Source organism: Teleopsis dalmanni, chromosome 1 (assembly GCF_002237135.1).
Source record: "Teleopsis dalmanni isolate 2A chromosome 1, ASM223713v2, whole genome shotgun sequence".
NCBI classification, from domain to species: Eukaryota; Metazoa; Arthropoda; class Insecta; order Diptera; family Diopsidae; genus Teleopsis; species Teleopsis dalmanni.
Window position 1 is genome coordinate 127797910 of NC_051846.1, and position 11510 is coordinate 127809419.

Sequence of the window (11510 nt, forward strand, 5' to 3'; positions counted from 1 at the left end):
TTTGGTTTTGTATGTGCAATAATTTTTTATTGATTTTTTATTACTGTTATATATGTATATGTGTATTTTTATATTTCTGAATATAATCAATCATTTTAATAACTAATTTTGTTTAATGTCGTCTAGTGATAATATGTATGTATATGTATATAAAATTTTTAAAATTATATATTTTAATATTTTGTGGCATTGTGATAACAATACCAAATATACTTTAAAAATTTATATTTCAATTTAATATGAATGCACTTGGTACAAATATTTTGAGAAAAAAATCAGTAGTAATAAGCGTGCATTTAAGGGTTTTGCCCAGTTTTATTTTTTTGTTTTTTGTTTTAAGCGAATGTGTGTACTTTTCTTCTTTTTTTTGGTTTGACTGATTTCACATTTGCTTATGCGTACCGCCTGAATTTTTCTAAGCAAATTTGGGAAGATCGTTGTTTTTGTAAGCAGTATATGTGTGTACAACGTGTATGCAAATATAAGTACAAGTTTATCTTTATGCCTACATTTGTTTTTTTAAGCGATAATGTGCATATTGAAACGTTTTGTTGATTGTCTAGTTGATTAAGAATAAAGAAAAAAAAAAATTTAACTTACGCGCTTTGGTTTTATAATTTAAGACAGATTAAAAGTGTTTGTAAATTAGTTCAAGCAACAATGCACATATTCAGATTTCGATTTGCGTACAAAAGAAAAAATTTTTCTGCCTCTTGATCTGCTTTGAAGTTCTAATGGAACACTTCTACACACCAAATGTAAAAAGCAAAAACAAGCAACCCAACAAGAGACTATGAATGAAGGCGCAAACAAAATGCGGGCCACTTACAATCCAAAATTCAACCATAGTTTCGATTCGTTTATCATCTCTCAGAAGTTTCAATGCTTCTTCTTCTCTAGATTATTTTTGCAAATTACACGTAATTTGAAATTTGAATTTTCAATTTCAATTGTGCCTGTAATTCAGAAACTAAATTACAAATTAAAATTATACTGTAATTCGTAATTGAGGTTTTCAATTAAATTACCCATATAGTCTGGAAATTCAATTATCAATTAAATTACTCAGTAATTTATAATTGAGTGTAATCTAATTACAAATGTAATCATTATTGCACAGCTCTGTTTACAGTCCACGAAAAGGGGGCAACTGATAAGTTCGAATGTTTTAAAGTTGTGTTCATTTTCACGTATAATATTAAAAACCTTAATCCGTTTTAAACAATATGAGCAGTCAAATTAAAAAACTCACGGAATCTCAGCAGAAAATAAATCCATATTTGTACAACCAAGGCAAATCTTATGCCGATATTTGGAAATGGTGCATAGAAATTCAATGCCTGCATTATTGATATAAACATCCACAAGAGAAACTTCAAGGAAAGTACCGAAATCTTGAGTTTACCAGCTAAATAAAACAGCTAAGCTGGTTTTATATTATTGTTAGATCTGAAACGTACGGTTTTTTATGTTCATATATGGCTCGCGCATTACGCAAAACATACATTGCTGCATCCGCTACAATCACCAGATATCAACCTCATTAAACATTTGTGGAAATAATTGGATAGATGTCTAAAGAAGCGCGTTATAACAATAAAGGCAGAACTAAAAGTGAGACTGCTTGATGAATGGCAAAATATTGGTCCAGAAACCATACAAAAACTGTTTTCTTCAATGCCAAAGCGATTAAAAGCTTTTATCAAACAAAAGGGCTGGCTTTGGGTTTTAATTTCAAGAAATTAAATATAAAAGATATTAAGCAGAAATTAAGCATTTTATCTAAAAAAAATTTGTTAAACAAAATCACTATATAATTGAGGTTAATACAGTGTTAAAGTTCAATGTGCTTGCTGTGCCACTAATTATGTGTGTGATTGTATATACAGTGGCTCTCAGCTTATTTCATGTAATACTGTTTTAAGTTTTTAAAACACTGTGTCTTGAAAATTAATTAGAAAACAATAATGTAATTTAATGTGAGGAAAGGCACGCTTATTGAACTTAATAAATGAAGCAAAGTACATATAATTTGTTTTTGTTTTGCTCAAAGAGGAAAAACTCGATAGTTCACAGTTTACTTCATCCAAATCATCACTAGCGCTTAGTCGCCAGTATGTCGCATTGTGCAACGGGATTTTTTTATCCGTAATATTTGCAACCAAATGTAATAAATTTTAATGTGATTTTGAACGTGTAACGATAAATAAGTAATTTTTTAAAAAAAATGAATGGACGCTTTACAATTGAGGAAAGAGAATCGATGCTAACCCATTTTAAGTACGGTCAACCTTAGCGAAAATTTGCGAAATTCGTTAATTTGAGTCCCTCTACTATACAGAGCATCATTAATCACGTTGTTCGCGAGAATAGGACTCAAAATATGGGCGGAAGTGCACTATAAAAAATTTTCAACTCAGCTGACGAGAAATATTTTGCTGGAAAAATCAAGAGGAATCCAAAATTAAATGTTCCTGATAGGTATAATCAGAAAGCTGCGGATAGAACTAGGCAAGATGTGCAGTGCGACAATTGTCCGCCGTATGTTTCAATACTCCCACGTTTATGGTCGAGGAGCCAAACAAATCATTCATAAGCAAAAAAAATCAGAGAAGTCGATATATTTATGCTAACAAGCATACCTACAAAAATTAAACTTCTGGAACACCATCATATTCTAAGACAAGTCTAAATTCAATATATCTAGCTCAGATGGCATGACTTACGTCTAACGAAAACCTAATACTGAGCGCAAAAAAGAAAACTTGAAAACTACAGTAAAGCATGGCAGTGTTATGGTTTGGGCCTATATATCAGCCGCCGGCATTGAGAATCTGGAGTTTATTGATGGAAACATGGACAAAACAATATATTTCGTTTTGAAAGAAATTTACTCCAGAGTGCCGTGAAAGTTGGAATTTCTGAAAGATTTCGCGTCTACCAAAAGAACGACTCAAAACATAAAGCCGGGCTTGTACAGCCTTGGTTGATTTGGAACTACCCGCAGCTTATGACATCGCCGCTGCAGAGTCCAGACATGAATGTCATTGAAAATTTATAGGCAATATTGGAACAAAACATTCCGTAATATACTATTTCCAACAACGAAGACTAAAAAAGGCTATTTTACAAGAGTGGATGAAAATAGCTCCAAAAACAACTCACAAAAACTTGTAAGTTGAATGCCGAAGAGACTTGACGAAGTGATAAAAGCGAAAAGATGTCATACCAAGTATTGACTTTGGCCCCAAATGAAATTTCTCTTTTTGGATGAAATAAGCTGAGGCAATGGAACAGGAGTATTTTTATAGTTTATGTTCATTTTTTATTAAAACAATATTTTCGGTATTTTTGCAGTTTCTAAATTAAATAATGAATATTTTTCCTTAAAACTGGCATTTAAATATTTTCAATCGATGATATAGTTTTTCAGTAATAGCGTAAAAAATTTAAAAATTAGTATTAGAGGAAATAAGCTGAGAGTCTGATTTAAGCAGAATAAGTGCCATATAAACTCAAGAGTCATATTAAACTTTTTGCGTGCATAACTTTTAATTTAACAATGAATTTTTACAAAATTTTTTTTAAGGTATAGGAGCAACTATTACACAATACAATATATCTGTTTAAATTCAGATTATAAAAAAATTCAAATTTTTTTAATATTGTATCATGCTTTTATCAAACTGAACTTAAAAAATACTAGCTTCGAATATTTTAAGAGCTCATATATTTTATTACTAATACAAAAATGTGGGGTTCTTCCTTGAAAAACTATTAAATATTTTAGTGGTAGTTATGAGTATTAATCGGTTTAGTAAACTCCTTTACCTGTTGGTATTCTAAAATATTTCGGCGTTGAATATGAGCGACTTTTGGATCCAAATTTTTGGGAGCAAGTTGTGAGTACGTCTCTGCGTTACATGGAATCAGTAGCATAGTTTGGTGATAATTTCTTAGTGGTGGTGGTGATTCTGGTCTTCTTGTGGGGCTTCGAACCAAGTGCCCATAATGCGTCGGGTCAATTGAAGTCATGGTTTGGGAATTCTGTGAATACATTAGTGATTCATCTTGATCGTGTTGAATCATTGTTTGACGAAACATTGTGCCAGCTGGAAGCGTCTGGTAAAAATCCTGTTGTAAATTAGTTTCAATTGGTATTTGTTGTTTGGTATCATCAGATTCAGGATAAAAACTCCACGTTCTATGTTCTGCCTGTTGTTGAGTAATTGTATTAGTGTGCATTTCAATTTGCTGTTGTATATTTTTTTCTTGCTGCTGTTGTTGCTGTTGATGTTGCTGTTGTGAGACCTTATACTGCGCAGTTTGAGCTGATGGAATCTGTGGATATTGTTTAGTTACTGATCTAGTAGATAATTGCTTGGGCAAAGTAAAAATTTTTGCTATTTGATTATTTACCTGCCATAAAAGTACAAATTCTATTAATTTTTTTTTTGTACAAATTTAAGCTAACATACCTGCATATTTACATTTGGCATTTGTTGAGTTAATTGTTCTTGCATTTGCTGTAATATTTCGTTTGTTGAATTGAATTTAGGTTTTATACCTCGTACAGATGGACGTTTATTAAACCCATAATCATTTTGTTCATCATCATCAGAACTCACATTTAAATTATCGTTTATATAGCGTTTTTTCAACTTTTCTGTACGACTTACTTCTTGATATGCAAATGCTGTCAATTCGTCTTGCTGTTCTTGGCCTGGCGTTCCGGCAATTACATCTGGTGCTACTTTACGCTGATCTTCACCACTTAAAGTTATATTAGACTGTTCTCCGGTTAAACCTGAACTATATTCTACTAAATGCGCATGACTTGTGGAATGACTACTGTGATGAGCAGTAGCTAAGGTGTAGTATGAAGTTAAATCGTCTTTATTTCCTGCTACACAAGCTGTGAGTGGTGCTAACGTTGAAAGGAATTGACGTTTATGTTCAACTTGTCGTGGTGGTGTTCGATGTATTTGTGTATGTACTACAGGTACTTGAGTACCCATGCCCAGATCTGGAGCAGCAGGACAACGACATTCCTATAAAAATAAAAGTATTATTATAAATATATGTATTATTATAAAAATATTATTAATTTACGGATTCTTATATAAGAAAGAAATAAATCACTTCACAACTTTTAATGTCTTTTTATTAACAAATGAAATACAGTGATTACAAATTTAATTAAATCAATTGAGACAGTGACTCTAAATAAAAATCTAATAAAATTGGGCTCGATTTTAAAAGATAAGTAAAACATTTATTAAATTTAAACATTTGTTTTTTATCAAAAAAAAAAATAGTTCAACTTTGCAAAACTATTTTGTTTTGAATTTTTTTATTAATATTTTTTATCACACATCTAAAATAGCTGATAGAGAGGGCATTGATCTATGAGCAAAATCCATAATACAAAAATCGATATTCCACCTAATGATATTAAATCGTGCAGAAAAGAAAAATGGAACGAAGTTAAAGGTAATAAAGGACCTAGAAACAGTCCTGAAAAAATGAAAAAACCAAAGCAACAAAAATTGAACTACTGGCTTAGTAATTCGAATAGATTTGATGAACTCATAGTAGAAGAAAATAGAAATCAACCAGCTAAACAAAAGGAAAAACCCCTTAAATCACCTACAATTTTCGTAGATAAAGTTGAGGACGTCGTCCCACTTTTAAATCTGCTTAATAAAATTGCAAATAATAAATATGAAATAAGAGTGATTTCATCTACTCGTATTCGTATACAGCCCGGTATACCGGAAATTTATGCAAAAATCGTTAAACTGCTCGAAAGCAAGAACACGAAATCCTATACATACAAACCTAAAAATGAAAGGAGCTTTAAGGTCATATTAAGCAATATGCATCGTTCCGTCGATACAGACGATATAAAAACAGCTATTGAAAAATTTGGACATGCTGCTACAAATATTTGGAATATGAAACATCGTCAAACAAAAAGGTCCCTTCTAATGTTCGTTGTAGAAATAGAGCAAAAACCAAATAACAAAGATATCTACAACATAAAAAGCCTACTCCACAGTCGAGTTATATTTGAGCCACCCCATTTTAAACGTGAATTACCTCAATGCTCAAGATGCCAACACTATGGCCACACTGAGTCAGGATGTAGAAGACAACCCAAATGCATTAAGTGTGCTGGTAATCACGCATCGGCTGACTGCGAAAGAAAATCCAGAACATGTTTTTAAACAAACCTCATGCCCATAAAGCTCGTCCTATGAAATGCCAATGGATTGTCAAAACATTCCTCTGAACTCAGATTATTTCTATCAAAAAATAATGTGGATATATTGTTAGTTTCAGAAACTCTTTTCACAAAAAAAAAATTTTTTTAAATTCCATCCTATTGTTTCTATCAGTCTCCGCATCCAGACAGAAAAGCTCATGGATGCTCTGTAGTATCAATTAAAAGAACACTTAAACATTATGAATGTACTCACTACAGCACTGATGAAATTTAAGCCACAAATGTTGTAATCGAGGACTCAGTCGGACCAATTCTTATATCTGCCATATATAGCCCACCAAAACATAATGTAAAGGAAGAAATCTACACAAAAGTTTTTTCAACATTAGGGAATCGATTTATAACTGGTGATGACTTCAATGCAAAAAATATATTCTGGGAACCCCGACTAACCACAACAAAGGGACGTGAATTATACAAAGCAGTGAGCCTCGTAAAACTTAAAGTTTTTTTTCACGGGAGAACCCACATACTGGCCATCAGATACAGCAGAAATTCCTGATGTAATTGATTTCTGCATTACCAAAGGCTTCATTTATAAACGTACTGCGCACGTAAGATCAGCTTAGAGTTATCATTGGACCATTCACCAGTGATTGGCATAATAGTTATAGACTTGAGAAGCAAGATCCAAAAATGTTAATTATACAATAAGCAAACAAATTGATCAATATTTGAAACAATATGTATGAAACAATATCGTCTTTAAACGTCAAAATGCCACTAAAAAGCGAAGAAGATATAATTGAAACGACTGAATACTTAACCAGATCTATTCAGGAAGCAGCATGGGAAGCTACTCCTTCTTCAAAAGTCTATAGGAAGACTCAGGTAATGTATACTGGGGCATCACAAAAAAACTTAAATATAAACGGAATGCTAGAAAAATATGTCATCGTACCAGACAAGAGGAAACTTAACAAAATTTCAAAAGATCTAAAGGCTCTACTGAAACGACAGACGGAACAAAATTCGCAGTAGTTCTTATATAGCCTCGACACATCTCACTTATCTCATTATTCTTTATAGAAAGCAAATAAAAAAATAAATAATACAATAGATTATCGACCCCCACTTAAAAAAACAAATAATACTTGGCCGAAAAAACCGTCTGAAAAACATCAACTTTTCGCAAGCCATCTAAAAAACGTTTTTACTCCATATGATATGACTGGCGATCCAGCAATAGATCTCAATATTTCCAAATTTTTGAAGGAAACTTACTAAATGGAGTTACTAATTAGGAAATTTGAAAAACGAGAAATAATTTCTTCAATTAAATCTCTTAAAAAACAAAAGGCACCTGGTTATGACCTCATAACTGCTGAAATCCTTAAAAAACTTCCAGATGTTGCTTTAATATTTATTACCTATGTTATCTTTTTAATGCAACCTTATTAAAAAGTTGCATCCCAGCTCAATGGAAAGTTGCCGAAATAAAGATGATACTAAAACCAGGGAAACCAGCGGAAGATGTAAAATCCTATTGTCCAGTCAGCCTCCTTCCCATTCTTTCAAAAGTTCTTGAGATACTTGTAGTGGAAAAAAAAAAATGTGCCAAGAAACTAACATACGCATGAACTAGAAGCTATGTGTGCATTTGCTTTGATATTAGAGTTTTTTCTATATGATTTTGTCCATGCAAAATACAATATGTTCTATTGCCTTCATTGCTGGCTTCACTAACAAAATATTTGCACCTGCCTGGAAATTAAACTTAATAATATAATAATTCCGCAATCAAACAACGCTAAATACCTTGGCATGCACTTAGATAGACGTCTGACATGAAAAACACACATTTTTAACAAAAGAAAATCCCTTTGGATTCAATACAGAAAAATGTTTTGGGTACTGAATAAAAAATCTTCAGTATCTCTAAAAAATAAACTTGTTTTATATAAAAGTGTGCTAAAACCAGTATGGACCTATGGCATTCAACTATGGGGAACAGCCTCAACATCCAACGCAGAAATTCTTCAAAGATTTCAGTCTAAAATTTTACGAGAAATAGTAAATGCTCCACATTCAAATCCATTGGGATCTTAGGATAATCCCGGTAAGAGACGAAGTAAAAAAGGTAGCTAGAAAATACCATGAACGAGACTGAAAAAGTAAGCGCCGCTTCAGATGTTATAATAAAAATCTTAATTCAAAAAGAAAATAGTAGCTCTCCACAGGGAGAACTACCTTAATTGTAAATTATCATGACTTAAATAGTGTTTATTAAAAAATTGTGAAATGTCACCATGTTATGTGACAGAATACATATTAAATTTGAATTAAATAAAAAAAAATTAATTTACGAATAAATTAGTGTGAAATAAACAATTCCTCCGCTTAATTCAGTAATGTGATATAATTTTGGGAATCAGTGTATGTAATTTAAATATTGATGAAGAGCTCGATTAGACAATTGGGTCGTTCTCACAATTTCAAGTAAGTAGGTAAAGTTACTGATTGTCATTCATTTATGGAGGGCTGTAAATGATTTTCGTAGCAATGGCTGAAACCATTAAGTATAAATATTATAGAGTAGAAATCTGCAAATAAACTCAATTTGTTAAGTAGGCCTGTGGGGGCGTGGGCAACAATGTTACAAGAAATAGAGAGCAAAATGCATCTCTCTACAGTGCTCTGTAACATAGTGAATACGTGCGTGTTAGTTTTTTACTTTGATTTTGTTTCCTTGTACTTTACTATTTTTATTTCATAGAAACGAAATTTAATTAAAGGAATATGCTCTATTTTATGGATTTTTTAGCACCAAATTTCCATTTAAACAATGCAGCTGTTATTTGGATTAATCTGTTACAACATTAAGGAGTGATGAAATTGTGAAACATTGTGTTATTGAAGTTTTCGGACATTAATTAAATATTTAGTTTTATAAAAAATATTTTGTGAATTTTTGATTTAAAATACTAAAAAAGTATTAATATATTTGTAAAATGATCTCAAGTAGTCGCGTTTGTAGTTATGTTTGCTGTATTCTGTTCTGCATGCGGATTCGTCGAAATAATCGAAATGTAAAATTATTTCGATTACCCCAAGTGATAATTACACAATTTAGGAGCTGTAGATGAAGAGACGGATAATTTTGCGCAACCACTAAGGAACTCTGGCGATAAAGGTGATTTGCAATATGAGATATTCTGCCGTAATAGCCAAATGCAAACTGAATGCGCAAACACATACAGCAGGAAATCTGTCAATCTTCTTAAGGAAAACATAAAATAAAAGAAAAAGTTACAGCTTTTGAAAAGTATAGGATCATTTCATTTTGTGAAATGATCCTAAAAGAGCGACAGAAAGAATATAATGAAAACTAGTTTCGTACTAGTAGTTCAAAATATGTATCTCGTATCTCCATTGGCATATTTATTTTTAAGAAATAAATTAAAAATTAATTTGCCATATGAAAAAACAATCAACAACTGGTCTATAAAAAAAAATTTGCATCCAGGATTTTTAAATAAAGATTTTGAGAACTTGAGAAAGAAAGCCAGCACACTCAGACAAGTTGATAAGGACTTTGCAATATTAGTTGTTGATGAATTGTATAATAAGAACATTGAAAAAATAAAAGTCCATATAATAAGAACACGTCTGCTTAGTTTAGTTCACGTTTCTTTATTAAAATTATTGTCTTACTTTATCTTAAAACTACCGACTACATAATTGTCTTAGTACACCGGCAAGCACTAATACAGCAGAGGAGCATGTATACATTTTATTATCTCACATAAGTGAGGTTTCATATTGCAGAAGTCTGGCTGCTTGCATATGGCTAAAGTCAATGATGGGAATGTGATGCATAGGCACATTCACAACACTGTACGTTAACCATTTAATGATATTTTATATGCACCTTAATATGCATTTATATAATTATATATATATAAAGTGTATACATGCTACACCTTCCTTTCTTTTTGTTTTTTTTTTGTGAATGAATTTATTTATATAAATTTATTTATTATTTATATTTACTTAATATTTATTTTTATTAATATTAAATATTTATTAATATCTACATTAATTACTGTATAAAATGATTATTTTTGTATTTATTAATTTAAATACATTTAAATACAAAAAATATTTTAGTTTAAAACTTTGTTCACATATTATTTATTTATTGTCTTTTTTTTTTATTCTATCTATGCGCACTGCCCATGTTTTTGCATTATCTGTAATTATTATATTATTTTTATTATCTTTAATAACTATTCTATACGGTCCGTTATATCTATTGCCTAACTTAAGTCCAGCTGAATTACTAATATATACTAAATCTCCTATATCTATCTATATTTTATTAGAAGTCCTATCGTAAATTATCTAATTTCTATTCTTATGCCTATCTATTAAGATGTGTGCTCTTTTAAGTGCCATCCTTAATTTATACTTGACTTCTTTATCATAGGCATCTATATTGTAGACAGGGTCTACCTGGCCTTCTTTTAGAAAGTCATAGATGATTGCCACTTTACCGAATATTAATTCGTAAGGGCAGTAATCATGTACTGCCACTTGTCCCAATCATCTCGTTCGCTCGAAATGTAATTTATCACATATTCGTTGAACGTTCTGTGGTTTCGCTCCACAGTTCCTAGCGTTTGGTGGTAATACGCTGTAGAAGTTGTTGATTTTATATTCAGAAGCTTTAATAGTTCTCTGAATAGTTGGTTATTATACTTAGTACCCATATCAGTAATTACTGTTTTCATGGGTCCATAGATGAGTATGTAATTTTCGAATATTGCCCTTGCAACTACCATCGCATTTTTGCTTGTAACCGGAATTGTGATTAAATACTTCGTTAAATCACATATCACTGTAACAGCATATTCATTGCCGTACTCAGTTCGCGGCAAAGGACCAATGGTATCTATCACCACTTTGTCAAACGCATTTTGTGGAGTTGAAGTCAATATAATAGGTTGTTTGACAGCTTTTAACATATTTCCGAATGTCTGCTGTCATATTTTTTCAATAAAAGTATTTACCTATTTTGGATGACCTCCAAAAATTGGATCGTCATGAAACTTTTCGAGTATTTTAAGTTTCTCGTTGTCGTCTATAATTTTTTCTAAACATGGTAGAAGAGTAATTTCTATTTGCTTTCTTTTGCTTGCTATGTCTTTTAAATTGTTTAATTTGATTGCATTTACCAGATTATCATCTAGTGATAATTGGAATCGTTTTATTTTATTAG

General features: G+C 31.3%; 1 protein-coding gene across 1 annotated transcript in view; it reads right to left on the bottom strand.

Annotated features, from left to right (window-relative positions):
• Positions 1-5402, bottom strand: part of LOC119666026 — a 16618-nt gene extending 11216 nt beyond the window's left edge. Inside the window, exons 1-3 of the mRNA XM_038075288.1 lie at positions 5376-5402; positions 4479-5051; positions 3832-4341 (exon numbers count right to left, since the gene is read on the bottom strand). Coding sequence (XP_037931216.1) covers positions 3832-4341; positions 4479-5051; positions 5376-5402 — 1110 coding nt within the window. The remainder of the gene's footprint in view (positions 1-3831; positions 4342-4478; positions 5052-5375) is intronic.
• Between the last annotated feature and the right edge of the window lie 6108 nt (positions 5403-11510).